Source organism: Thunnus maccoyii, chromosome 9, assembly GCF_910596095.1.
Source record: "Thunnus maccoyii chromosome 9, fThuMac1.1, whole genome shotgun sequence".
Lineage (NCBI taxonomy): Eukaryota > Metazoa > Chordata > Actinopteri > Scombriformes > Scombridae > Thunnus > Thunnus maccoyii.
The window spans coordinates 33,377,130-33,403,622 of record NC_056541.1 but is presented as its reverse complement, the minus strand read 5'-3'; the positions used below and the strand labels follow the sequence as shown (position 1 = coordinate 33,403,622).

General features: G+C 39.7%; 3 protein-coding genes across 4 annotated transcripts; 2 read left to right on the top strand and 1 right to left on the bottom strand.

Moving 5' to 3' along the window:
• Nucleotides 1–10: 10 nt before the first annotated feature.
• si:ch211-102c2.4 (uncharacterized protein LOC568178 homolog) lies at nucleotides 11–9,153 on the bottom strand. The gene is made up of 5 exons (XM_042421203.1): nucleotides 9,054–9,153; nucleotides 1,923–2,210; nucleotides 612–692; nucleotides 363–385; nucleotides 11–269 (listed from the first exon to the last, which is right to left on the bottom strand). Exons 1-5 carry the CDS (start codon nucleotides 9,151–9,153, stop codon nucleotides 177–179), a joined length of 585 nt encoding a protein of 194 aa, XP_042277137.1. The 3' UTR covers nucleotides 11–176.
• Nucleotides 3,509–8,151, top strand: imp4 (IMP U3 small nucleolar ribonucleoprotein 4). The gene is made up of 9 exons (XM_042421202.1): nucleotides 3,509–3,615; nucleotides 4,407–4,515; nucleotides 4,614–4,697; nucleotides 4,794–4,903; nucleotides 5,219–5,351; nucleotides 6,048–6,202; nucleotides 6,299–6,393; nucleotides 6,480–6,553; nucleotides 7,686–8,151. Exons 1-9 carry the CDS (start codon nucleotides 3,613–3,615, stop codon nucleotides 7,796–7,798), a joined length of 876 nt encoding a protein of 291 aa, XP_042277136.1. The 5' UTR covers nucleotides 3,509–3,612; the 3' UTR covers nucleotides 7,799–8,151.
• On the top strand, nucleotides 8,467–26,370 carry araf (A-Raf proto-oncogene, serine/threonine kinase). Of its 2 annotated transcripts, none has more exons than XM_042421198.1 (16): nucleotides 8,467–8,662; nucleotides 10,228–10,441; nucleotides 11,564–11,667; nucleotides 12,527–12,629; nucleotides 12,819–12,973; nucleotides 14,876–14,974; nucleotides 15,081–15,225; nucleotides 15,579–15,606; nucleotides 15,730–15,860; nucleotides 15,982–16,184; nucleotides 16,633–16,809; nucleotides 17,348–17,394; nucleotides 18,838–18,956; nucleotides 19,282–19,413; nucleotides 20,010–20,144; nucleotides 20,554–26,370. In XM_042421198.1, exons 2-16 carry the CDS (start codon nucleotides 10,331–10,333, stop codon nucleotides 20,692–20,694), a joined length of 1,830 nt encoding a protein of 609 aa, XP_042277132.1. In that variant the 5' UTR covers nucleotides 8,467–8,662; nucleotides 10,228–10,330; the 3' UTR covers nucleotides 20,695–26,370. The 2 variants fall into 2 exon arrangements, with proteins under 2 accessions (XP_042277132.1, XP_042277133.1); XM_042421199.1 differs by lacking the exon at nucleotides 8,467–8,662 and adding an exon at nucleotides 9,201–9,297.
• Nucleotides 26,371–26,493: the final 123 nt, after the last annotated feature.

Here is a 26,493-nt window from a genome sequence, read left to right as displayed (position 1 = left end):
GTGGTATTTATATGGTCTTTTTTTTTTTTCACCCTCAAAACAATTCAATGAACGCCATGACTTTGGCACAAGTGTGCAAAACTATTTCTCTCAACAGCAAAGCATCAGGACTCTTAAACATGATCTAATGTGATGGAGTGTGAGACAGCCTTTTAAATTTCCCTTCATCATCTTCATCATTCCAGCTCATTCAGAGCTGCTGTGTTCTCGTACTGCGGCTCAGCCAGACGTCTGCGCAGAGTAACGTCATCGTGAGGCTCCTCTGTCTTCTAAAGAGAAGAAGAAAAAGATGTTACAACCCTTACTGTCAAGCAACTTAAAAAAAAAAAAATTAAAGCATGAAAAAGTAAGCAGTTTATTACCTTACGCATGTGTTTTGTTGTTGCTGGAGAAGAAAACATTGAGACTTAACTTCCTTGTTATGCTAATTGATCATATTTACCATAATCTGCATTATATTGTAGATGAATCATGTCAGTTCAACACTAGAAAACCTTTTATTTCCATTTTTTAATATATAATTCTATCATCCACAATCTAATCAAACTAAGAAGAGAAACATTTGCTGCTTTTTGTCTGTCTTTGTTGGTGGCGTTAGCTGAACAGCTTACCTCTGGAGTAAATGTAGGTGAAAACGGTCACCATGGGCAACAGAGGCAGCAGAATCCAGCGAATGAGATGAAGACCAGAGTCTGCAGAGGCATGACAAAGAAAGGTAATGTGAGTATTGATGGTGCAAGGCCTGATGAGTTTTATTATAACATTTATGTTTCAATAATTAAACATCTACAGTTTGCAGGTTTGCCTGATGATCTCTGACCGTTATCCCATCGTTCATGTAATAAACTTTAGACGTAACAAACCATCCAGTCATGTATTATTATTATTAACCACCGTCACTTATGAGAAAGTTGAATTAAAGCTGCACTAATCATTATCTTTGTATTAACTAAATATAATGTTGAAGTGACACAGAGAATTATCATCAAATCTGCCATTCCCCTCAGTGCTACAGTGTTTTACTCTTTTAGCTTGATTTGGTCTTCAAAAATGAACCTAATTTTCAAACACAACAGCCAGTTATTTTCAGTTTCAGTCAACTTTGATAAAACCACTTCATTCAGCTTTCATTTGTAAGAAATAGCCACAGTGTTCAGGTCTCACCCATCAGTTACATGTGAATGAATCTGAACAGTGAATGAATTATTAAATAAAAATGAATAAATACATAAAGAAGTAATGATGTAATATTCCCTCTTTTTATGACAATGCCATAAAATAGTTATGTTAAGATCTTTTGACTGAAATGTATCTATATTAAAGCATAAAATACAAGCTAACTGACATATTATCCCCTTATAAAGCTGTTATGGTCAGAAAGCATTGCCTAATTAAACACTATATTTGGTAGCCAGTTGCTAACTTTATCTGTGTGATGTTTGGCACTGAGCAGGTAGCATAAAGAAGCTAAAAGCAGCTTCCTGCTGCAGCTGGAGATTAGGTTGATGTTTCTAGTTGCAGGCCGGAAAAAGACTAAAAGACTTCATAAATCTGAGGGGAACTGCAAGTGACACCTTATATATTATATATACATATTAAAAATCCATTAGAATTTTGTTATCCTTTTCAATGTTGTATTCTGTAATTAGTGTTCTAGTCTGTACACATAACATCTATTATACATCCGTCTGTCAAATAAAATTGACTTGACTTGACACCATTACACAGTTATTTAACTCAGTGTTAAAACAAAAAATAGTTTTAAAGATACATCGCCCATGGGAGTTCATTTGGGGGCACAACTGGGCTCTTTAATCAGAGGATGAGCCAAAGGAAACCAATATGTGACGAAGCCACAATACAACAGTGTCCATCCAGACCCTGACCCATTCATGAACTTTTGAATCTCGTCTTCTACTTACAGCTGTAGAAGTAGCCTTCAGCCAGCTTAATGATGGTGTCATTTCCACTCAGCACACCACACCAGTACACCCCCTCTCCATGGCTCAGCTCCCACACAGCCACAGTGAAGGAGTCCGAGCCCTCCACCACCTCCAGTTTACCTCCATCCACCGACTGGGTGTTCTGGCCAAAGACGAGGCCGGTGCAGCATTCGGTGGAGCTCTGCCTGCACCACACCCTCGGCATGCTCTCAAACCTCAGCTCATACGGGCATGTCAGCCTCTGCCAGTACACTGCCTCACAGGCACCTGCACACAGTCATGTAGCAGTAAATCAAATGGTTGAAACTGTGTAACCTGCTGCTGTACCAATACATTATAAAAAAATAATGATCATGAGAAACATGATTGTATTGTATTTATTGGGACCATGAACAGTTTTAGTCACAATTAAAACATATATCAGCACAATAACAAACAGTACAAAGTGAAAAACACACAGGACAGATAACACAAAATACAAAGCTACACACAATGTCAACTAGAAATAAATAATGTATGCTTGTCAAATGAAAAGCAAGATTACTTGTGTTCATGAGAAGACCATGAGATGACATTTAGAGTCAGTGGTTACAGAGCTGAGTAGTTTTTAGCAGATTTTTTAATTTGGTTTGAACGTACTAATAATCATCAGGTAGGGCGTTCTGCTGAGTTGAGTGATTGCCCAAATGCAGTGCGAGGAAATGGTATCAAAATCTCAGATACCTTATCATTTTATAATTTATATGACTGTTTGAAAAGGCTTACTACACTTAGAACTGATCTCAAGGTGGATAACCTGTGTATTAAGTACCAAGGCTTACAGTCCAGAACATAAAGTACATGATGTACATAATGTTTTATGCTTTCCAATTTTTAATGAATATTATAGGAAGGCATCAAGAAATTAAAAACAGAATAAAATCATACCTTTAGTCGACACTTGGTATATCAGGAGACCATTTAGCTCTAATGATATGCCAAATGTCCTTTGTTTTAATATCAGCACATTTTGCTGTACATTTCATGCAGATGATCTTCAGGTATTTGGCTAAATAAAGCAGTAAATACAGCAATTTAATAATCAAACCTTTTTAAACACTGTAAAGAAATAATTTGGTCTCCACTTACCTACAGCCAAAAACAACATAGAAATTAGAAAAAGCATAATCCAAGTATTCAAAGTGTCTCTCTGTAGTAAAGAGGAAGAGAAGCTGCTATTCTTGCAGGTGTCACAGACCTTCAGGAAATGTCTAACCACACAGATACATATCAGTGTCTGACATCAGTCTGAGGAGAGTTGATTATTATCATCATCATCAAAAAGAAAAGTAAAGATGGGTTTTATTAATAATTTGCACCATGAAAGTGTCTTATCACAACCAATCTTTATAATAATCTGTTGTAAAGGTGCCACTTTGAAGCCAGTAGGGTGAGTATTGTTAAAATGGGACACAGTATACTGAATCCCCCCAATACCTAAACTCCTCACTTACTGTATAAACGTAAGCTGCCTATTGCTCACCCCTGCTTTTATTTTGGAAATCTTGCTAGTCAGTATCAAGCGCTTCTATTGGTTGATTGTTAGCCAATAAGGGTAAGTGTTGTTCGCCTCTCCCTGTGTCCATGTGAGGAGTAGTGCTGCCTGCTAGCAACCAGCTAAAGAGAAAACATGGTAAGTGAGAAGTTGATAAAAATGTTAACGAACATTGTGTCTCTTTACAAGCTTGACATTAAATTTATTCATTAGCTTAATCAGCAACTCAGCTAACTAATGCTACATGCTAATTCATGGCGGCGGCGTCGTATCCTCGTTAAATGTAAACATCAGTCTGCACCACAACTTGTTAAAAGGCTTTGTAGTTGGAGAAATGTGTTGTGTATTATCTAGTGAAACCACGACTAACTCAGTCAGAGACTCATATTTGAGTCCAGTGTGGAAATAGCTGGTTTTCAGGCTGCCACGAAGAAGACAAGCAGTTATTCACATTAGCTAACAAACCCCATCATCTATATCACATCTGGACTAATCAACATATTCCCGTCATTATCAAAAGTCACAGTTGCATTCGGGATTAATCAGCATTTAAAGTACAATATGTGTCAACTTTGTAATAAATCTCGCTGCTTAGTAAGCAGGAGTTTGACTTAAAAGATAAAATGTTGCCATGTTACATGTACGCTGAATTTAAAAGAGGATGCTTTGTCATATTAGATGTATGGCATGTTTCAAAACTTTTAAAGACTTTATAACATTTTCTCCATATATAGTCTGGTGACAGAAACATCATTTTACATTGATTTCAGCATTCTGCTACCAGCTATTTCTTTACAAGAAAATAATGTTTTTCATGTTCCTTGCCTCTATAATACTTCTATTTTCCTACAAGTATGCCATCAAAAGTTTCTGTTCTATTCATTATTCTGCATGTTGTTACATGAGATTATGTGGTGTAATGTTAACAGCTTCGTCGAGAGGTGAGACAAAGGCGAGAGTACCTGTACAGGAAGGCGCAAGAGGACAGACTCCGAACGATTGAAGAGAAGAAAGAGAAGCTGAAGGGTGCCCTAGATGGTACGGATTGTGTGATCATCATTAGATTGCAGATTTCCAGCTACAAGTAGTCAGTAGTGCAAATGATCAGACCTCAAATCCTTTTGTTTTCTCAACAGAAAATCGTCTCCTTCCAACTGAGGTACGCAAAGAGGCTCTGCAGCTACAGAAACTACTGGAATATGACGATGAAGGGGCAGAAGGTTAGTGTCACGTCTTGTCCTATCCGATAGCGCCGACTTGTCAGCGTTCATCCTGTTTTATTCAATCATCACCTTTTTATTATTTCGTCTGTGCAGGTGTCAGCTCACACATGGATGATGAGTATAAATGGGCCGGAGTTGAAGATCCCAAAGTCATGGTCACCACATCCAGAGACCCGAGCTCCAGACTCAAAATGTTTTCCAAGGTCAGGCCCATTTCTCTGTGGTGAATGTATCACTTAGGACAGCAGCAGATTGACGATGGTGATGTCTATGTATGTTGAAGTGTCTCTGAGCGATCCACATGATTAAATGTATATGTACAGGCTTGCAGTCATTAATACTTCACAGCTGCAGGAACTGTCAGTGGGTAACATGAGGTTAGCCACCGACAGTTAAGATTCAAACAACTTCCTTTTTTAACTTTTAACTTTTTATTGGCTAATCAACAGTGAAGAGCAACAGGAGATATGTGAAAGGTAGCGGGGGGGTAACATATGATATAACCTGTGCTGCCACAGGAAGTAAAGCTGATGTTTCCTGGAGCCCAGCGCATGAACAGGGGAAACCATGAGATCGCAGCGCTGGTGCGAGCCTGCAAAGCCAACAACGTCACCGACCTCGTCATCGTGCACGAAACAAGAGGACAGCCGGGTACGCCTGTTCACGTCACTCCTTCCTTTTCAGTCATCATTTTTACAGTATTTTCCCTCAAAGCAACACACAGAGTAAAAGGAGCTTTTTAGTTTGACTGGCAGTAGTATTAACAGCACCATGACGACCACTGAGGCCACATCCGCTGTATATATTTTCTGGGAATTTGTGGGTTGCAGCAACCTGGGGGGAGTTGAAGAATAGGCCTTTTTCACAGCAGATATTTTGACTTGTCATGTTGGGAAAAGCACAGGTGTTACTAATAACATTAACAATGGCTCTGTTCTATTCACCAGCATGCATGATACCAGGACCCTGAAACTAAAGCATCTTCTTTTTAAAATATCCTGTTTAGAAAAGTGACGCAGGGTTGGTATTATTTGGGCATATTTCAGTATTTTTTTGAAAGGATTCAGTATTTTCCCACCACAATTGTATTTCTGGCAGTGTGGAAATGGCTCTCTCCTGACCATTCAGACCTGCGTGTTGGAAAATACAAGTTAATTTTGGTGTCCAGATTTTCTGGGAGTGTGGGGAGTGAGAGGTGCATTGCTCTTCAGTATTTCTGAAAATCCATCTGTGGTAATCAATCTACCGGTTGTCTCTCCTTATCGCCCTGCCAACATGGCTCAGTGCACGCTGTAATCAGAGTATTAATGTAAAAGTCAACTTTTTTTTGTTCCTGTATGTTTGCAGATGGCCTGGTGGTGTGTCACTTGCCATTTGGACCCACAGCCTATTTCACACTTTACAACGTGGTAATGAGGCACGATGTTCCAGACATAGGCACCATGTCTGAGGCCTACCCACACCTCATTTTTCACAACTTCACCTCACGGCTAGGCAAGAGAGTGAGTGTCGTGTCGGACCACGCACTGTACACATGTCACCGATATTCTCTTTCACTCGTTGTTTGTGCGTACAACTAATTAATTCTGCTTGCACAGGTATCGAATATCCTCAAGTATCTTTTTCCAGTGCCGAAAGAGGACAGTAGGCGTGTAATGACGTTCGCCAACCAAGAGGACTTCATCTCTTTCAGGTCAGTGTGAAAGTTCCCCCTCAATGAAATGTCATACAGATTTTGTGGTATTGAGGTCAACAATAATGAGCTTTCTTTTATTACAGACATCACACCTACAAGAAAACAGACCACAAGAACATTGAGCTGACAGAAGTGGGACCCAGGTTTGAAATGAAATGTAAGTATGGATAGGTACTTCTAGATAGGTCCAGGACCTGTCAGCACTTAGACTGGAAGAAGGAAACAGTGTTGTGACTTAACATGAACAAAACTCAGGTGACTAACTTACTAGTTAACAGGAGTATCTTTTCTGTTGTTGTTAGAGCTGTTCAGACTGAAAACAGTCCTGCGTGTTGCTTCAAGTACCGGTTTAAACATGTAATACCACCCAGGAATGGGGTATAATAGAAATATTAGTACGAAGGCTTTTAAAACTCTAATTTTTCACCTGCTCGGTGCGAGGCTGGATGATGTGGCTTTGCGTTGCAGCAGAAGTTGTGTCAGATTAAACTTTTTTTGGCAGACAAGCCTGCTTTTTTTTTTTGCCAGAGTCCTCTATTGACAGGAAGATTGTTTTATTGAAATTAGTGACAGATAAATCATCCAGGCTGGTATATTGGCTTATCATAAATATATTGCTATGATTTGCTATCAAGAAACCGTGACACCATTACATAGTTTGTACACCATGGAGCACTGACTATATTCATTGTTAAATGTCCCGCTTAGTGCATATCTTGAGCCCAATTTTTTAAATGATCAGATGCAAGGGATCCCCTATATAAAGTCTTGATGTATTATCAGCATACCTTTTAAACTCTTAAATAGACCCTTTTCACAGCAGGAAAAGCACAGCTGTAAATAATAATATTAACGATGGCTCCATTACATTATTTGTCACAGTAAGCAAACATGCACAATACCAGAGCGCTGCCACTGGCTCACCTAAATGGAATGCAGCCATCATTAATGTTATTAATTCCACCTGACGAGTCAAACTGTCTGCTGTGAAAAGGGTCTATATCGATGTTGATATCCGCCTAAAAAAAATCCAGGATCATCTGGGCTATAGCTGTCCCAGTCTGAACTCTACCTGACCTATCTCTGCAATGGATGCACAGAAACAAAATGGTGAGAGACACCGGTCTAATACTCAAAAGTGTCAAAGTGTTCCTTTTTAAATAAGGACCAGAAAAACCATTGGAAGATAGCCACGAATTTCGGGACATTTTTAAGTGGAATTCCTCTGTTCTGTGCCACCTTTCTTTTGGGACGTGTAAAATGTTTACATCTGCTCTTCTTCTGTATAGTGTACATGATCAAACTCGGCACCCTGGAGAACGAGAGCACAGCAGATGTGGAGTGGCGTCACCATGCATACACACACACGGCGAAGAAGAGGAGGGTCCTCAGTGTGCAATAGGAACTAATAAAGAATAACTAAACCGTTGTCAAAAACTGCTTTTTGGACTGTTTTTCAAAACGCTAAATTCTATACATTGGTCCTTTTTAAAATGAAAAGTGAGGTTTTGTACCCTACCAAGTATAATAAGTTTAAGTCAAGGGTTTCCCATAGTCAATCATAATGGTCACCATTAATTAACAAGCAATCAATCAAACTGCATCATAGCCATCATGAGTGACAGTATTTTTCAAGTAAATTGAGGTTGTTTTTTTTGTTTGTTTTGTTTTGCAAACTCATTGGTTAACAGACACCTAATACATACTGTATTGTGTGTATTATAATTATTTTATAATAAAATTTGTTTCTTATGACTTGTATTTGCTCTTTTTTTTTTTTTTTTACCATACTGAAATAACATACATATTGGGATGCAAGAGAATAGGTGCACGCCTAACACCACGCAGTATTTAATACAGAGATAAGAGCATACGTGTCCATTTATCTAAACAGAAAAGACGCAAATAAATACTGCAAGTGTATATATAGGAAACACTTAATTAATTAATTAATTAATTAATTAATTAGTTTATTTATTTGTATTATTGGAGATAGTAGTGTTACGTCCCGGCTACTAAATATTATAGTGTAAGTTAGTTGATTTACATGACAAAACCACACATATATATATATATAAAGTCATGGACGAGACCGTTTATTCAACTTCCACTTTAATTATGCGCAGCTGGTTTTGTCCAATGAAAAACACGCAGCTACAGGAATTGACCAATGACAAAGGGGCATTTCGGAGGTTTTTCCGCTTTCCCTCAAGTTCTTGTGACAGATCCGACTTCAGATTGAGAGAATTCAAGATGGCTGCTACAGGTAAGAGTTTAATTTATATCCAAACTGTATCACAACACTTTGACGGTGGCCGTGGAAGGTTTTGCTATTATCCTTAGAAAAGTATAGCGACAAGTTTGTCGTGCCGTTTTATGCATGTCAATTAAATAAGTCATATATATATATTTATTTTTTGGAGAACAGCAGAAGAAGCTAACAAGCTGACGCGCTGGTAAAAACCCCGGACTCTAACGTTAGCTGGCTACGAGTTAGCATTAAAGCTGAACGAGTTAGCCACATAATCTCCTCTCACACTCAAACCAGTGCTATCTAGCTAACTACTGTTTCAAGTCGAGTGTAGAGGAATAATCCGAAGCTTTAATAACTTCGCATTATATTGTCATTATGTCACTACTTAAGTACTTGCCCCTACCTTTTTGTAGCAGTTTGCTAAAGTCGTTAAACTGGCGCACCGAGAGAAACATGGCCTCCCCAAACTGGAAATGACATATTACACAGCAGGCAAATCCCATGCTAAGCTAACGGCTAACGTCAGGTAGCAATTAGCATCATGCAAGTAACTATTTTAGATTGTGAGTTTACTGGTTTGTAACTTTTGACTGACGGCGCAGAATTTCAGCATTAATTTGACGCTCGCACAGCTACATGATTTTGGGGTAAGTTCATATTTTCCGTGTTAGCTTAAGTTAATCCTAACTGTAAACGTCGTTTTCGTTCGTCTGTGCCGCTATGTTACGCGTATGTAAGACCCGGTGTTGTGTCGAAGTCTGTTCATCCTCTGTCGTATGATTACACAGAATTAAAAATTGGACAATTTTATTGTCTTCCCGATGGTAAAGGATTTTATCTTTGTGAGAATAACTAAATAACCCTTCAGGACTCGTTGGGATTCACTTGGAGTATCTGGCACAGTGTTTCCACCAATAAAAGAAAATTACGCTTTTTAAACGTTATTTTGAAGTTATTTTAAAGTGTCATCTCTGCTTGCTCTCCAGCAGATTACTGATTCTTGTTGTGCGAGATATGTATCTCGGATCAGCCGTCAGCATTTTAGAAGAGGTTGACATTACCTTCTGTTCATACAAATAAGAGCAGTGTTGAGAGAGCAGAAGTGCATTGCCGCCGCCCCCCACCACACATACACACACTGCTGCTTATCTAATGTATGTTTTTCCAGCTAGAATTCAACAGCCATAAACCAAAAATAAGATATTCCTGTAATCAGTATGCTCTACTGTTTCATGATAACTTGTGTTTATGAATGAGGTGGCATTTGCACATTGTTGATACACTGTACATTGGTAATGTTAATGGAGACAACAATTATGGGTTCTCTTTTCTGATATGAAGAGATTTGTACAGCTATACATTTCTAAGTGTGCCGTTCAAATGTATGTCTCATGTAAAAGTGATGTTTTATTTTTATAATTGTGGGTGTTAGGATTCTTGCAGTTGATATTTTAGGGCCTTAACCCATTGTATCATCATGATATCAAGAAATGCTTTCTTCCTCCCATCAATCAGATCCATTGTATTTACATGAGATATATTTGTGTCCAAACTGAAATATGTCCATGTTGTTGCAGTTTCTATATAAAGGGCTAACTCTTCTGGATCCCACTGTGCATGAAGCTCTCCTGAGGTTGTGGTGTCTAGTGCTGCGTTCTCCAGCTCCTCCTGCCTCTCATCATGTCCTCCACCTCCTCCTCCTACTCCTCCTCGGGGGAGACTAGTCCGGAGGATGTACCCCGAGGTGGGGGCACCATCCGAGTCTACCTCCCCAACAAACAGAGGACAGTGGTAAGATGATTGGCTCTTTATCAATCATACAGCAGCTCTAGTTAGAAAACAAGTTTTTTCATACTACAAAAAAATATGAGTAATTAGACTAATGAGTAACAGTTGGCAATTACCAATTGTAAAAGAACGTTGCCAGTGCTATTGGTTGTGAGTGTAATTACTCACACAAAGTTTGACATCTTTCACAGCACGTCAGTGAGTAAGCTAGTGGACAGTTGGTGTCAGGTTTCACAGATGGTGTTGGCCACCATTTATTTGAGTTATAATTCCTATCAGACATAGACGTTATGTTTTCATATTCTGAAAAATAGTTGTTAAATTGTCCTGTCACAGTGCTATTGAGCTAAATTGTCACATGATGATTGTCCATCGTAGTTAAAATTGTGTGGAGGACAATTTGTTCTTGATGTTATCCATACCTCTCTACTGTACAACAGCAAGCCACCTGTCCAAGCTTCCTATATGTAAAACTTGCTGGCAGAAGTTGATTTTTGTGACATTTGCACTTTACTGTAGTATTGCAGATAACCCATTGTTGAAAAATCTTGCTAAATAGAGATGTATGCATCCGCTCAGACAGAAACACGTCAATGTAATAGCTTCCTTCTTCTGAAATGATGAATTAAGAAGCCAGGGGAACTTAACTGGATGAAACAAATCCTGCCAAACCAAAATTTGGCAGAACTCTTCCAGTTTTCCTGCTTGGCTGTTTGTGTGAAACGAACAGACGCACAATACTCTGTACTGAATCTGTTTTGTATTACTATGTTAGAAATGTACATCTAATTGTGAAACATTGTGTGTGTGTGTGGTGCTATCACCAAGCAACCAGCAGCTGTGGGTGATTGACATCCCACAGTGTTCTATAAGAGCTTTGTTGTGGTCAGAACAAGAATATATTATTTTTATGTGGGTGAAAGGTGATCTGTACACTGGACTGAAGTTTTCTCTCCTGACACTATTTTACAGTCGCTCTGTCAAAACATGATAATTTGCAGTGAGAATATGTGTGACTGTCATTTTGGTGTGGTTTCAGTATGCCTCCTTTGTTATCTGTATGTACATGGCCAATGAATGTCACCTCAAAGTCACACTTGTCAAATACTGTTTTCTTGTTCTCAGGTGAATGTTCGACAAGGACAAACTGTGCACGAGAGTCTAGATAAAGCGCTCAAAGTGAGAGGCCTAAGCCAAGAGTGCTGTGCTGTATTTCGCCTGCTAGAAGGGTAAGATTGCATTATTGTCCACTGAATTTCCTCCCACACCATATAAGGATGATGAGTTGCATCCCTCATCGCCTACATAGAAGATTTTAGACGCAACAGCAAACAGTTGTTGCACCTCAGATCTACACATTGCACAGTGTGATATGTTGATATATTTGTGAAATATAGGCAGAGCATGAAGTGTGAATCAAACTCACTTGTGTCTCCGAGCTATTTATACATGCTCAAAAATACAGTGCCTAGCTAATATACATGACTTTAACTGTAATGTATCTAGGCAATAGATTTTAAAGGGAAATTCTTGCATCTAAATTTGAGAGTTTTAGGCTATAAATCCTATCAATAATAACATTGTACTCAGAAAGAAGAAGTCAGACGGGGGCAAGACACACAAGCACTGAGATAATCAGACCGTTTTAATCAAATCCCAAGGTTAGTCATAGCTATTTAAAGAGAAAACAAAGGTTGGTATTACCCTAACTGTCTGTTGTAAACATCCAGCACAGTTTTCAGACCAACTCTCTAGTTCAACTTTGACCTACCTTACTTAACCTAGTTGTGTGCAGCGTTTTCCTGTGTAATGAGGAATTATTGCTGACATTCCAAGTTTGCTCACTTTCAGCTTTACTTACAAATAAAGTGGATTAGATCATCCGGATAACTGCTTGTTTATGAAGAAGGCCATTCTCTCACTTTATCACAAGGAATCTTTAAATGCCGTTTTATTGTGACAAACACTAGAAAGGTGTAAATGGCTGCCTTAGGGAGCAGTTAATGTGTGGAGATGTATGGGTTTTAAAACTGATAATATGTACAAACTTTCTCTTTTATTTACTTGTTTTTGTCTTTGCCTATCCAGTCGTAAGAGACTGACAGATTGGGAAACAGATATCACTCCTCTGGTTGGAGAGGAGCTTCTGGTCGAGGTCTTGGATGATATTCCCCTCACCATGCACAACTTTGTAAGTAACTGGTAAACGCACATACCCTGTATTTATTTTTATGACTTCTCTGAAGTCCCATATATTTACAGAATGGCAACTGATCAGGTCCAAATCCATCATATATTTGGATTTTTCTTCTCTTTTTTTCACCTAAATATTCTTAAAGATTGCTAATAGAAGTGAATATTGTGGCTTCTTTATCTGCAGGTACGGAAAACCTTCTTCAAGCTGGCTTACTGTGATTTTTGCCACAAGTTTCTTTTTAATGGCTTCAGATGTCAGACATGCGGCTACAAATTTCACCAGCACTGCAGTAGCAAGGTCCCTACTGTGTGCGTGGACATGGACACAGTGAGCAAACGGTGAGTTGGTGAAGAAGCGTTCAGTGACGTGCAGGGATTCTCTTCAGTTTATCAGTGGATGTACTTGTATAAGAGCACCAAGTGTCTTACTGGTCAGGTGATGCCAACAAGGGCAGGAGTTATTCTCCAACTTGCCATTGTTTCTTCAGCAGAACGTCCACCTCTAGCACCTGTGAGATGGAAAGGGAGAGCTGAATTTCCTATGTATTTAATCAAAATGTAAAAAAAACTGCACTTGTTCGAGTAGAAGGAACTGCAAAAAGTTCACCTATTGGGTTTTTCAGGATATAACACGTCAATATTCCTTTAAATTCCTGTAAAATTAGCCCAAAACACCAAAGCATACCTAAAGTACATTCAAAGCTTTTCATGAACAAATAGGAGTACATGCATGGTTTTGGTCTCTTTTGAAAGGTCACACTCTGAAGTTGTTTCCCCAACAGAATCACTGTAAGTGCTACTGGCATTGAGTAATAGAAGTATAAGGTTTTTATTTCTGCCTGAATGTTTTTTTGCAAACAGATGCCTGCAGATGAGCTATAGCTGAGACTTACTAGCTGGAAAACACAATGGGACCACAGCATGGAGCCGTACCTAGTCCATGTTCAATTTTAATAACAATACCACAGAAAATGAATATTTTACACGTTTTTCTAAGGGAGTTACTTGGTGTCTTGCAAAAAAACACTCCTTTTGAAGCTAAATTTTGTGCATATAAAAGAGTCAAAACAAGTGCTATAGTGAAAAGGGAGTTTGTATAAAAAGTAACAAACTGTTTATATTCACATAATTTCCATGTTGTGGCTTTATAAAAAACACTAAAGCTGCATATTGTCATTTTCGGAATTTAATTGGCTATTCGAAGCGCTGGTCATCAGCAGAAACTGTTCCTATTGGCTCGGTCTTTACACAAAAGAAGAGGGGCGGGCACTTCCTTTCAGCAGAAACTGTCGTTGGCTATCTTAGGCTGTGGACAAGACACGGGAGCTCTGAGGTGTCAAAACATCATTTGATACCAAGATGTGGCCAGTATTTACGACGGAAAATACATCGAAGATTAGGACGTCTGCTGGCTAATTTGAAATGATGCAACAGCTGTTTGTGGATATTTATTGATGTAATCATGTTTTTGGATTAAATACTTTTACTGGATTGGATTAAATGAACCTTTCCCAGTGTCACAAGACTGTTTCTGTTGGAGTTGTATCAGTCAGTGGAATAATATGAGGCTTCATAGATGTTTGTTTGTTGGTGGTCTGACAGAGGCGTTGATTATACCCGCTGTTGTAATTGTATCTTGAAATGGTTCGCATCAATCGAATCATAAGAATCTGAGCTTTCCAGAGATGTGTTGCATGACATCATTAAGGAATGTTTCACTGCCTTTCCCATTTGGCACAGTTGTCAGTACTGTTATTTGTTTGTTTTTTGTAGTTACAGTACTGTTTCCAATGCCAAGAATAAACATTCATGCCGCACAGATGAAGAATAAAGACAGGATAACTATGCACTCCCCGGCATTGTTGGTGCTGCAGATACTACAATAGAAATATGAAGCCATTATCTGATAACAACATGATTGTGTAAAAAATGTGACTAGTTGATTATTGTTATCAGCTCGTCTTCTGTATTGGTACACATTTTTGTGTGCTTGTCATGTCAAAATGGACTTAGTTGTTGAAAGAAAGCTTGTTGAGAAACCTGGTTTGCTGAGTTACCGTGTGTATATATAAGATGATGGTTTTCTCATTAGCTGGGTTTCATCTGTGATTCAGAGAGTCTATGTTAAAAAGCATCCATTTCATATAACCAGAGCCTCACCAACTGCAAGTCCTTACATGAGAGTTCCTTTTCTTGTTATTTTTGTCATGTCTCATCCTTCCCACCTGTGTTTTTGTCCAGGTGTGATCCCAATCCCTGCACAGATGAGTACCCCCAGATATTATTGCCAGAAAATTCCCCGTCACAGAGCAACATAGCCTTAACCCCAGAGCCTCCTGGGTGAGCTCACATGCACAACTATTATATATTCAGATGAACAGGACAGCATTAATCTTTTGAAAGTGATATTCAAATTCAAAGTTGTGACTTTCACCTCATCACTCAGGATGGACCTCCTGTCTCCGACCTCAGCCTTTCCCTTCCCCATGCCTGGTGGAGATGGCCAGTCTCTACAGAGGCATCGCTCCACCTCCACTCCCAATGTTCATATGGTCAGCACAGTGGGCCCTGCTGGTGCCAGCATCATAGAGGTTGGTCCGTGTTTTGATTGGTTGCTGTTGTTACGAGAGGATCTCATTGTATTTAGTATAAAACTAAAAAAAAAACATGTCAACTGTTAACCCTTGCCCGCAAAAGCAACACCTCATGCAAGATAAGTAAACCGAGAAAACTCATTTCCTGCTGTTCACCAGAAATGTTCAGCCTTGACCACCTGTTGTTACCCGATGAACTCTTTGATAGACTATTTTGTTTGCAGGATAAACAGATATTAGATATAAATATAGTCTTACTGAAGAAAAATATCCACTTCAACACCTTTACTAACCTGTGTAATAAGTTATGACATGTACATTTATCATGTCGTGTTTTTTCTCCTTTACAGGAAGCACTAAAATTCAACAACATAATCGGTATGGTTTTGTTTTTGTTTACTTTTTTTATTTCCCCTCCATCATTTCAGAATTTGTATTCATTTGTAATTTTACATGTGGTGGTTTTCTCATTTTTGAAGTCCTGTGTTCTCATTTCTGCAGGTCCTGAGCCCTCACCGAAGCCCTCCACAAGCCCACCCTCCTCTCTCGGCTCTCCAGGGAGGAGACCGCCCAAGTCCCCCTCAGAGCACAAGGAGCGCAAGCCCTCTTCATCTGACGACAAAAAGAAAGTGGTACGTAGTCTTTGACCTCATTTACAGCTCATTGGTTGTCCTCAGAGACATGTTTAGAGGTTTAATAGTGGCTGGCACCCTTTTGAAAAGGCCAAGTAAAGGGATTTCCTCATGCTTTCAGCACCGAGGGGGCTACAGGGACTCGAGTTACTACTGGGAGGTCCACTCTCGAGAAGTCAACATCCAGAAGAGAATAGGCGCTGGCTCCTTTGGAACCGTCTTCAAGGGCAAGTGGCATGGAGACGTGGCGATCAAAATCCTTAAAGTCACAGAGCCGACACCTGAGCAGTTACAGGCCTTCAAAAACGAAATGCAGGTCTTACGGTGAGTAGTGTGGTCTGGATTTGGTCGGATACTGAATTGGTGACACTAATCTTGGTGCCCAGCTTGAAACTGTGGTGATCGTATAGATCTTCTCTGCTGCCGAGTCGAAGACGTGTGTGAAGCATCGTCTACTGTTACTGATCAGAATCAGCTTTATTGGCCAAACATGTGAACACATACAAGGAAAATACACTTCATACCTTTTTATGAAATTCCTTCAAAGTCTTCACTACAAGTATTATGAGTCTGGACAGACATGGTTGTAACTCAACAGTGGGACATTATCATAAAATGACGGCCACCATTTTCATTTAGACCAACACTTGAACCAGTAATAACCACTTCTTATTGGGATAACTATCTAATATCTAAATGAAAACTTTTCAATAACTGAAACTTGAATGATAACATACCATCTAATACTATCAACATTCTCCATTCTCTGCAGGAAGACTCGCCACGTCAACATCCTGCTGTTCATGGGCTATATGACTAAGCCCAACTTTGCCATCATCACACAGTGGTGTGAAGGCAGCAGCCTGTATCGCCATCTGCATGTCACAGAAACCAAGTTTGACACTATGCGGCGCATTGATGTGGCCCGACAGACAGCACAGGGCATGGAGTAAGGCCTGCTATTAGATTCTATTTCACCACTTATTCACTGCTGATGCCCCTTTTTAAAGTAAAGAAAGGTCAACTGATAAATATTTCCAGTACACAACTTGGTGCACGCTGTAGACGCTGGTTTGGTATAGATGCATTATTCAATGGAATAAATCATATTTACATTTCATTGAAAACAGGATGCGGAAAGTTTCAAATCTAGATTTGTATCTTTAAACTTAAAGTGTTAGTAACACATAGCCAGTACTGTTAGTCGTAGGAGTTTTACTTTGTGGGCATTAAAATTGAGATTGTTTTATAGATTTGTATTGATGTTATTGTGTAAGTTTAAGTCTTTTTTTTTTTTTTTTTATAAACAATTGCAAGAAACCGCAACAGACAGTCTGTTATTACTGCAGGAGAGTCTCTGAGAAAGCTGATTGCTGATGACGGTGGCTTTCTAAAATTGCAAAGGGTGCAATAAGTGGAGTTGACAACATTTGGTGCTGCAGTGCTCCCAGAGATGAAATGAATGATCTTATTCTTCTTCCTTTCAGTTATCTTCATGCAAAGAACATCATTCATCGAGATCTGAAATCAAACAGTATCCTTTTTATTGTCCAATGGTAGGTTTTTAACGCTTTAGCTGAGAAGTAAGTGTGTGAAAGTGTAAGTGAGTGAGAGTGAACTCTATGACGTAGTTGACTTTATTCTGCTGAAGACTCGACCAATAACCACAAGGGTAGATTTGCACACTGTGTTCTATAGCTAGCAAGAGGTTTAACCACAAACATGAATCATAACCTTTTAATAGGCGAAGGTATACTGCAGAGTTCATTATTTTTGGCTTTCAGCTCTGTACTCTGTTCAGTAGGTGTTAGCATCCACACCAGGTGAACTGTGTAAGACTTTTACTTTGTAGACATTGTAGCAGACCAGGTAAACGTGACCTTTTTTAATGTTTGAATGTTTTTGAATGTGAAATCAACACCAATTGTCACTTGGTCAACTGCTGTTTTGTTTAAAGAGGACCTACTATGCTCATTTCAGCTCTAAATTTGTATTTTTGGACTCTACTAGAGCAGCTCTGCATGATTCACAGTTCAAAAAACTCCTTATTTATCTCATACTGGCCCTTTATGCAGCCCCTCAGTGTACACAGTTTCTCCTACGCTCCGTTTTAGCTCCTGTCTCTTTAAGGTTCCCCACCTGATGAGTCCGCTCTGCTCTGATTGGCCAGATTTATGTATCAGAGTTGTGTATCTTTACCGTCAATGCAAACCAAACATTTCCTGCTTTACTGCTTCAAATTGAAAGCTTTTAAATGACTAACTAATGGGAGACTTTTATTGTGAAGAATTTACAGGAAGTAAAAACGTGTTCCTCACTGAATTAGCGGAGCTTCGTTAGCGGCGTTAAAAACCAGTTGAAACAACAATATATGGAGGTATTTGAGCTATTTGTTACAGTTAGAAATAACGCAGGGAGGAAGAGTACAAGCACAAACAGCCACAGTGGTGATGATGTTTGATGAAGAGTTGCAGACGACCAGCACACCCCCAACAGGTAAACTACTTATTTTACTTTGCTGTGCTGTGTAACGGCGTCGTGGCTCGGCGTCACTACTCCCGGAGTGGAGCAGCAAACTTGCGCACTGTGCACGTAGCAGACGAACTGACGGCAGCTCAGGCTGAAAGTAGAAAAAACCATCGGAAACGTAACGTTCAGAGCAGAATGAAGCTGCTGCTTTTAGCTAACAGGGATTACTGCTACATACGTTTACCTCGTTGTTTGACACGTCAGCCACTTTTAACATGAACATCCAACATTGTGACATTATATATATGTCTGAAAAAGCAGGAAAAGCATCATATGCTCCCTTTTTATAAAAACAAAAAAAAAAGTTTGCATGGTTTTCTTTGGTAGTTTCCTGTCTACCGTTCACCCTTTCCTTAGTTTCCTGCTTTTTAAAGGTTTTCTGGATAACTAATAGCAACGATATGTATACTAGTCATCTGTTATAATAATTCCTTAGCTCTGCTGCTAGATATTTTTCTTCATGAGGGCTGGACTGTTAAGATCGGTGACTTTGGCTTGGCCACAGTGAAATCTCGGTGGAGCGGCTCTCAACAGGTAGAACAACCCAGTGGATCCATTCTCTGGATGGTAAGCCTCTCTTTTACTGTCCACTCTTTGACACTTTTTAGGAAATGATTGTGGTTACTATAAAAGTGTGACCTTTAATGTTATTAGACAACCAAACGGTGAGCTCAATCTATCTGTTGACTGAAAGTTTAAGATGCACCTTGCTGTAAACATTTTCATGTAAATGTTGAAAAAAGACATAGACTATAGTGTATGTAGGAAGCAAACTGTTTATATTTAAGACATTAGTCAGCTTGTTTAGCAGCTAAATTAGCTTAACCACTAATGTTTAACGTATGATTAGATCATTAGACCTCTTTTTTTTCCCCACTCTTTTTTTTCCAAGGCTCCTGAGGTGATCCGAATGCAGGACAGCAACCCATACACATTCCAGTCTGATGTATACGGCTACGGAGTCGTGCTGTTTGAGCTGATGTCAGGGACCCTGCCTTACTCGAATATCAACAACAGAGACCAGGTTACACCACACTCGTATTTTGTTTTAACACAACACCGACGTAGCACAGTATCACATTCATCTTTCTGAAATCTTTGCCTAACACGATGGAGTCTCTGCACTGGGTTCACTGGCTGTTAGGGCTACTGTACCTCCAGCTTGATGGTGCAAACTGTGTAGCCTGCCTTTTCAGATTTTAGGTATGTCACAGACAGTTTTAGCCTAACTTCAAACTATAGGAAAGGTCCGAGAGAGACCACATCTTTATGATTTCATCGTCTACACACCATGAATTTCTACATTGGTAGTTTCTGAGGTATGTTTTAGTGTAGAGCAAGTGAACATTTTAATAGATAGACAAGTCAGGGCAACACCAAAGTCAGCATCCATCCGTTTGAAACCATGAATATCTTTACCAGATGTCATGGCAATCCAACCAAGAGTTGTAGAAATAATTAACTCACTCACACATCACCATATAAGATAGCTTTATCAAATGAAGACTTTTATACCTGATGTTGTTTCTGATAGCTGAAGTTAGAGGCACTGGTCCTGTTCCCTAACATCAGTCGCACTTCAGATTTCAGTAACTGTCTCCTCTTTGTTGTCTCTCTCAGATAATCTTTATGGTTGGACGTGGTTACTTGTCTCCAGACCTCAGTAAGCTGTATAGTACCTCACCCAAGTCAATGAAAAGGCTGATCGTTGACTGCCTGAAGTTCAAACGTGACGAGAGGCCCCTGTTTCCACAGGTGAGAAGTCTATAAGTTATGCATGTAGTAAAAGGTATCCCACAAAATGTTCTTGTCATACAATAAAAAAAAATGAATCAGTGGAGCCCTCTGTTTTCAAATGATACTCCACCACAGGGGACACCAAAATCTTTAAATCTCACATACAGTGGCTTTAATCCAGGTTATGCATTTGTGGTTTGAGACATTTGAAAAGTTGTGAGTCAAAGTGTTGTCAAGTTGTGAAAAAAGTGTTGAGAATGAGTGTTGCATTTAAATGTACTTCTAAAAAAAAACCTTCATTTTTGTCTGGCAAACAGATTAACAATAGACAAGGTGACAGCAGAGTAAGCCAACATGTACAGTATATAAACACCACACTTAAACATCGTATTGACGGTTACCTTTTCCTTCGGTTTCCCTTCATCAGATCCTGGTAGCCATTGAGCAGGTTCAAGACCTGCTGCCAAAAATCGAGCGGAGTCGCTCTGAGCCCTCACTCCATCGGGCCGTCCACGCTGAGGACCTGAACCCCCTCCTGTTCCACACCACCAGGCTGATGCCCCTCTAAGCCGGCAGCACTGGGCAGAGAGGCAGTCACCTTGTCCAAAACCACAGCATTCCCGTGCCTCAGAGAGGCTACAGCTGGCTGGCCTGACAGACCGTGAAGCCCGACTCACTCCCCACCCTGCACAGCCATGGAGCTGCAGCACTCAGTAACAAACTGCAGAAAGAAGCATAGCACATTGTTTAGTCTTTTCCTTTTATACAAGTGACAAAGATCTGCTCGTTAGGTGAAATGATTGTCTACTGTAACTGTAAATATGTCAGTAGGCCTCATATTGAGCCAGTTGACAAATTCATCAAATCCGCTGTAGATACTCTGACCTACTGGGAGCTTTTGTCAGTTGTTTGGAGGAAAATGTAAAAATCTGTTGTTTTGCACAACACTGCAAAACAGCATCACCCCTTTTCTATGGTAAAATAGTCTTACTCTGACCTTTTGAGGAGCACTGTGATCATGGGCAAAAACTTCAAATCAGTTCAACTGCCATAATGCTGAGGCTGCTGGTTCAGGTCACCTGATCAGCTTACATACTTCAAATGTTCAGTTGTCATGTGCCCTTTTTTTATTTAAGCTAGTGATTTGAAAGCAGACTGAGGGTGTGTTGTAAAAGTTTGGACACAGTCTCACAGGGAACCTCCAGTATTCACTGTTTGTGCAAATGTTTCACTGTTGAGGTTAATGAAAGAAATGGAATTGGGTGCACATGCAATATATTTAACCACAACATCAAACTGACATGAGGAGGAAGAGAAAGCTCAAACTAGTAGAAGCCTAGAATAGATCGGCAATTTCAGACACTGCACTATGCAAAAGGTTTAGAGAAAAATAATAATGTCTCTGCACATACAGCATAACGGTGAAAGGCTCGAAAAACAGATCAGCCCCTTTTCTCTTCCACTAAATCTCTGACAGTTCAGCATTACTTATCTCGTCTGGATAGACGTCCTCAAACAGGCACTCAGGTATTTTTCATCTGGGAACAGCGTGTCCATCGATGTCAGCTAAATACCGAGAGTGTCTGACATGTGGAAGTTGAACAGTTGACCCAACAGAGCCTGGCAAAAATGGCTGTATATCCAAACACACATTTGTCTATTACCACACTGCTGTGTGAGGAGTAGGGATATGCATTTTAAATCACCTGGTCCTCTATTTAGTCTTAAAACCTTATTAATTGGGATCAATACAACAACAGGCCAAGTTCAACTGGTTTCACTGCTCCTACAAGTAACTAAAAACTAAAAAACCGTCTCAAGACGCTGTCAGCTCCTGAAACAGAATCATTTCAGACTGAATACAGGATTAAATTGTTAGGACCAATATTTTTGCAGTGATCATTCTAATATTCAACATTTCCTAACCAAAATATTCCAATTACTGTTTTTGCCAGTGCAGAAAAATCTCTTTGAAACACCAGTTACATCATCACAGGACACTAACACTCAGCAGAATATGAACATCTGATGCAGATAAGAACATCCAGATAGTTCAGATTATTTAAAACTGCAACATTTTCTAGGTGGGTGACACTGACAGGTTTGTATCTGTATCGCTCCACCCTTCATACATGTGTGTCTGCTCAGACACACATCTGGTAGCTCTCAGCAGACAGTGTCAGATTCCCTTTTCACCAGTTTAATAGCAGAATGTCATCAAGCTCCAGACTGCAGGATTGCAGATCAGATGGCTTTTGCGTACAATATATTTTTTAAAATGATTTTTGTCTAATGAGGATTCGACAGACCTTAGTAAGTTGCAGTCTTAATGTAAACGGTTAGTTGTATTGCTGCTACATATAGTGAAAACGCCTCGGAGATGAGACATATTGGGACTTGCGTGCAGCGCCACGGCGCGGCCTCACTGACCTATATTGAGTCTTGTGCAGTCTAGTCTTAAAAGTATATTCTTCATGCTCCCGAACACTGCACCATGGAGTAAGCTCGGGTCCATATTTCACACGTACATGCCCACGCACACACACTCTAACTAGCACTGTAGCTGTTGGGGATGCATTAACACTGTGAGTAAGTTGGTTGATGGGTTGCTCTAGTTCAGACAGACTGCAGGAGGATATTTTATTATTTTATTTTTTTTGTAACTACTGAATTAAGGTTTCATTGCTTCAAGTGTTTATATCTTTTCCAAATGACCACACTCGAAGACAGTCATAAGCATCACTCAAAAGAATTCAATGTCCATTAAGTTTTGTAGTCTCGACACAAATCATTATTTTTCTTTTAAACGAGGGAGCGTGGAAATCTGTTGATAGCCAGAAATTCACAGAAATAAATAGGAAGTGTTTGGAAATGTGTTGTATCACTGTAACCGAGTGGCAACCCAGAGTTTCCCTCCCAATACACGACGTACGTTGGAATAAAAAGTGCTCAAACAAACTGAATGTACAAGGAAAATTTCACATGCAGCTATTGTTTCTCGGCCGAGCTCGTCCGTCCGTCCGTACGCTGCCCGCCTCTCCTGCTCTCACCTACTTGTTGATCATGTTGCTCACAGTGTTATGCCCTTATGTAACACATCACAAGCTGCTGTTTTCTCTTTACCGTCGTGGTAAACGGACTCTTGTATTTGACCCCCCCTTGGCGACAGTCAGTACTCAGGTGTGTACAGCTTCATGATGCAATAAGTTCCCAGTGGATTGTGGATGTATTATTAGCTTTGGCTGAAATGGTCAATAAAGGGCACAGCTGCACAAATACCATCCTTAAGCAACGATGGCGGGCGGTGCTTTTCAGCGTCACAGCTGACATTGAGAAGGCCTTACGATTGGGCCGACGTCGCTGTGCTCCTCAAATCGTTGGGTGACGATCTGTGCCTTTCCGATGGGGTCATTTATGAAACACTGCTCCTATTAAGAACAAAATGCATCATGGGATTTTAAAGTCATCACAGGCAGTGATTGGTATATATTCTTTGGACAGGCTGAGCCCTTTTTGTGGATTATAATCGAATGCAAAAGCACAATAATGTGGAAGCATCTGACGCGTACAGGACGGAGGGACTTTGTGCTAGTGTCTCCTTTACTTGAACCATGCCCAGAGCTGCTTCTCCTCTCAACTTCTCCTGTGCTCTGTGACACTAGTGGAAAGTACTGTATTTCTAGAAAGCTTTGCTCTTGTTGGTGCCTCTAGTACCGATGCTAATGATTTTGGTAAGGCTTCAGCAGAATATAACGTGGCGTCTGCTTTGTGTTCTCAGATACAGTTTTTTTGTAGAAATTGACATGCCTGAAAGTCATCAGATTTTTAGAAATGAATATATAAGCCATAATTGTTCAATAATGTTTGTTTTTACACAGAAACTTTAGCTTCATCTTCAAGCAGACAGGTGATGGTGTGCAGTCCTGTGCTGTCGACCAGGATCTATTTCCTAATTGGCACTCCGTATAGCTAGGTATTCATTTAAATAGCTGGTTGATTTTTGGGGGAAAAAACAATATATAGTAATTGAAAAAACGGTATTTGTGAAATAATGAGATAGTTTCTGTTGGCAGCAATTTAAAAGTCACAGTTTTGGCTTAATTAAAGGAGAGGTTAATACAATACTCATACGCCATATATACCCCGAGTCATTGGTTACTGTAATCATTCCTCCTCGCTACGCTGGCTGTGGAATGAAAATCCACAATCCCAGTTCCTCCATACAAATGCATTCTTAGACTCAGACCAAACTAATATGAAGCTGTGTCTTAACTCTCAGTGTCACAACCTTTTTCAAATTCCCACCTGGTATTTCCACGGACAGTGGGGACAAAACACTGGCAACAAACATACGTGCAACTGCCAGGATGAAGAAAGCCTCTTAATTTGACCGACTCAAATTAAGCTGAAGATACAGCTGAAGCCTCAATTTAGCCTTCTCATAAAGCGAAGGAATGATTACTACTAACTCTGTCAACGTACACATGAAATGTAAGATAGACTTGAAAAATCTAAAGTCACTTGTATCCATAATAAGTCATCATAGGCTCGCACCAGTAAAAAGTGCCCGTTTTCTAATTGGCTTGATAGTTTGGTGGAAACAGCTGCTGAGTGATTGTCTCAGCTCTTTCAGGGTTTTCAACCGAAGCCCTTACACCTTTTCTTTTCTTTTCTTTTCTTTTTTTTTTTTTTTTTTTTTTTTTTTTTGACTTGCCAGTATGTCACTGGTCTTTTTGGATTTTAAAAGTTACAATTGAGGTAACTCTTCTGTTTTCTTTGTGAATGTTGGTTGCCTGCTCATTACCTTACAGCAGGGGTTGCTATTATTTTTCTAATGTTAACTGCTCTCAAGCATAAATGGTAATCTCGGAAGTATTAGCTTTATGATACAAACGAGCAGTTTTTAGCGTGTAAATGAACTAGCAGCAGCAGCGAGGGCGATGTGTCAGGTGGTGTAACTGACTGTGCTTCTCTGTATACTGTATCTGATGTTACTGAGCATTAAGCAGAACAGTTGTCAATGTTGAGGTCAGTCGTCACTGAACAAACGATGAAATGACAGCAGATGAGACGTTTGAACCTTGATATTTTAACGTTGTGAAAATAGGGGCTGGGTACCCTAACTGTCGCTACTCATTCCAGTTCTATGGGTGGATCGTGGTTGGGGGGGACGTAGGTTTGACCAGCGGGGGTGGGACGGGGATTTGTGAACCAGGGTTGGGAAAGACTTTGTTTCTGTCTTTCTCTTATTTATTGATGTCTTTGCAGATGCTCTCGTCTGTACACGCGGCTCTTTTGAGGTGGATGTTTACCGAGAGAGATCGCTCTTTGCAACATTCATGTCATCGTCGGGCTCTCTCTCTCTCTTTCTAACCAGAATGTTTCTTTTAGGCACGGTACTGTCTGCTCCTCCAAATGACTTTCATTCTGATACTGTCTCTTGCTGGGGCATTTCTAACAGCTTTTTCTTTTAAACATCTTGAGCACAAAATAGGTATCAAACTTTTTAGCAACATTTTCTACATAGGGTTTCACTACGATAGCATTTGTTAATGCGACACTTCAAAATACTGTAAAAGTAACTTGTTTGGTGGGCGGCATGTTTAACTTGAGCCTGTCCTGTGATATTTAAGTGTAGCTTATAAGTATTGCTGAATGAAAAAAACCCCAACTTTTCTAAATGAGCTGCTTTTTGTAATCTTTCAGCAATAGCAAGGACAGAATGTCTACTTTTTAAATTTCCATAATGCAAGATCAGCAGTGCTTTACAATAATGTTGGACCAGGTTTCCTGTGAATCGCCACTCAGAGGGACTCTCTTTATTTCCCTGTTCAGAAAGGATTTATTTTTTTTGGTTCAACCTTGTGTTAACTGTGGTTTTCCCCCCAAAGAGGACTGTGTTCATCTAGTATCTGAAGGAGGGAACAAGTGCCACAGTTACCGGAGATCCCCACTGAAAAGGACCTGAACGGCTTAATGACACATACACGAGTCTGCTGCCTCCGGAGGCTCAGAGGGGCATCGTAGGGGGCAAACCAGACTCAACAAAACAGCTGTTAATTTCAGAGAAGAAGAAGAAGATGATGATGATGATGAGAGAGCTGTATCAGAGTAGGGGTTTTTTTGTTTTTGTTTTTGTTTTTTTTTGTCTTTTCATATCTGTAGGTGAATTGCAATATTTGTGTTAATAGTTTCTGAGGTGTCAGGGGTGTTCAGTTTGCAATAAATGGTATATTCTGCTGTGTACAGTTACATTTTTTTTAATTACAAAAAATTTTACTTGTTTATATTTTTTGTGTGATGTTTCAAAAAGAACAAAATTATTTTAAAGTGTAAAGGAAATCTTAGTATTTTTTTAGTTTTTTTG

Coding starts and splice junctions, on each gene's coding strand:
- araf (XM_042421198.1), top strand. CDS start 10,331: ATGTCCTCCACCTCCTCCTCCTACTCCTCCTCGGGGGAGACTAGTCCG. Junction 11,668..12,526: donor GTATTTCGCCTGCTAGAAGG/GTAAGATTGCAT, acceptor TTGCCTATCCAG/TCGTAAGAGACTGACAGATT. Junction 12,630..12,818: donor CCCTCACCATGCACAACTTT/GTAAGTAACTGG, acceptor CTTTATCTGCAG/GTACGGAAAACCTTCTTCAA.
- imp4 (XM_042421202.1), top strand. Junction 4,516..4,613: donor GCTGAAGGGTGCCCTAGATG/GTACGGATTGTG, acceptor TTTTCTCAACAG/AAAATCGTCTCCTTCCAACT. Junction 4,698..4,793: donor TGACGATGAAGGGGCAGAAG/GTTAGTGTCACG, acceptor TCGTCTGTGCAG/GTGTCAGCTCACACATGGAT.
- si:ch211-102c2.4 (XM_042421203.1), bottom strand. CDS start 9,153: ATGGGATTTGCCTGCTGTGTAATATGTCATTTCCAGTTTGGGGAGGCC. Junction 693..1,922: donor TGAAGGCTACTTCTACAGCT/GTAAGTAGAAGA, acceptor ATGCCTCTGCAG/ACTCTGGTCTTCATCTCATT. Junction 386..611: donor CACCTACATTTACTCCAGAG/GTAAGCTGTTCA, acceptor TTTCTTCTCCAG/CAACAACAAAACACATGCGT.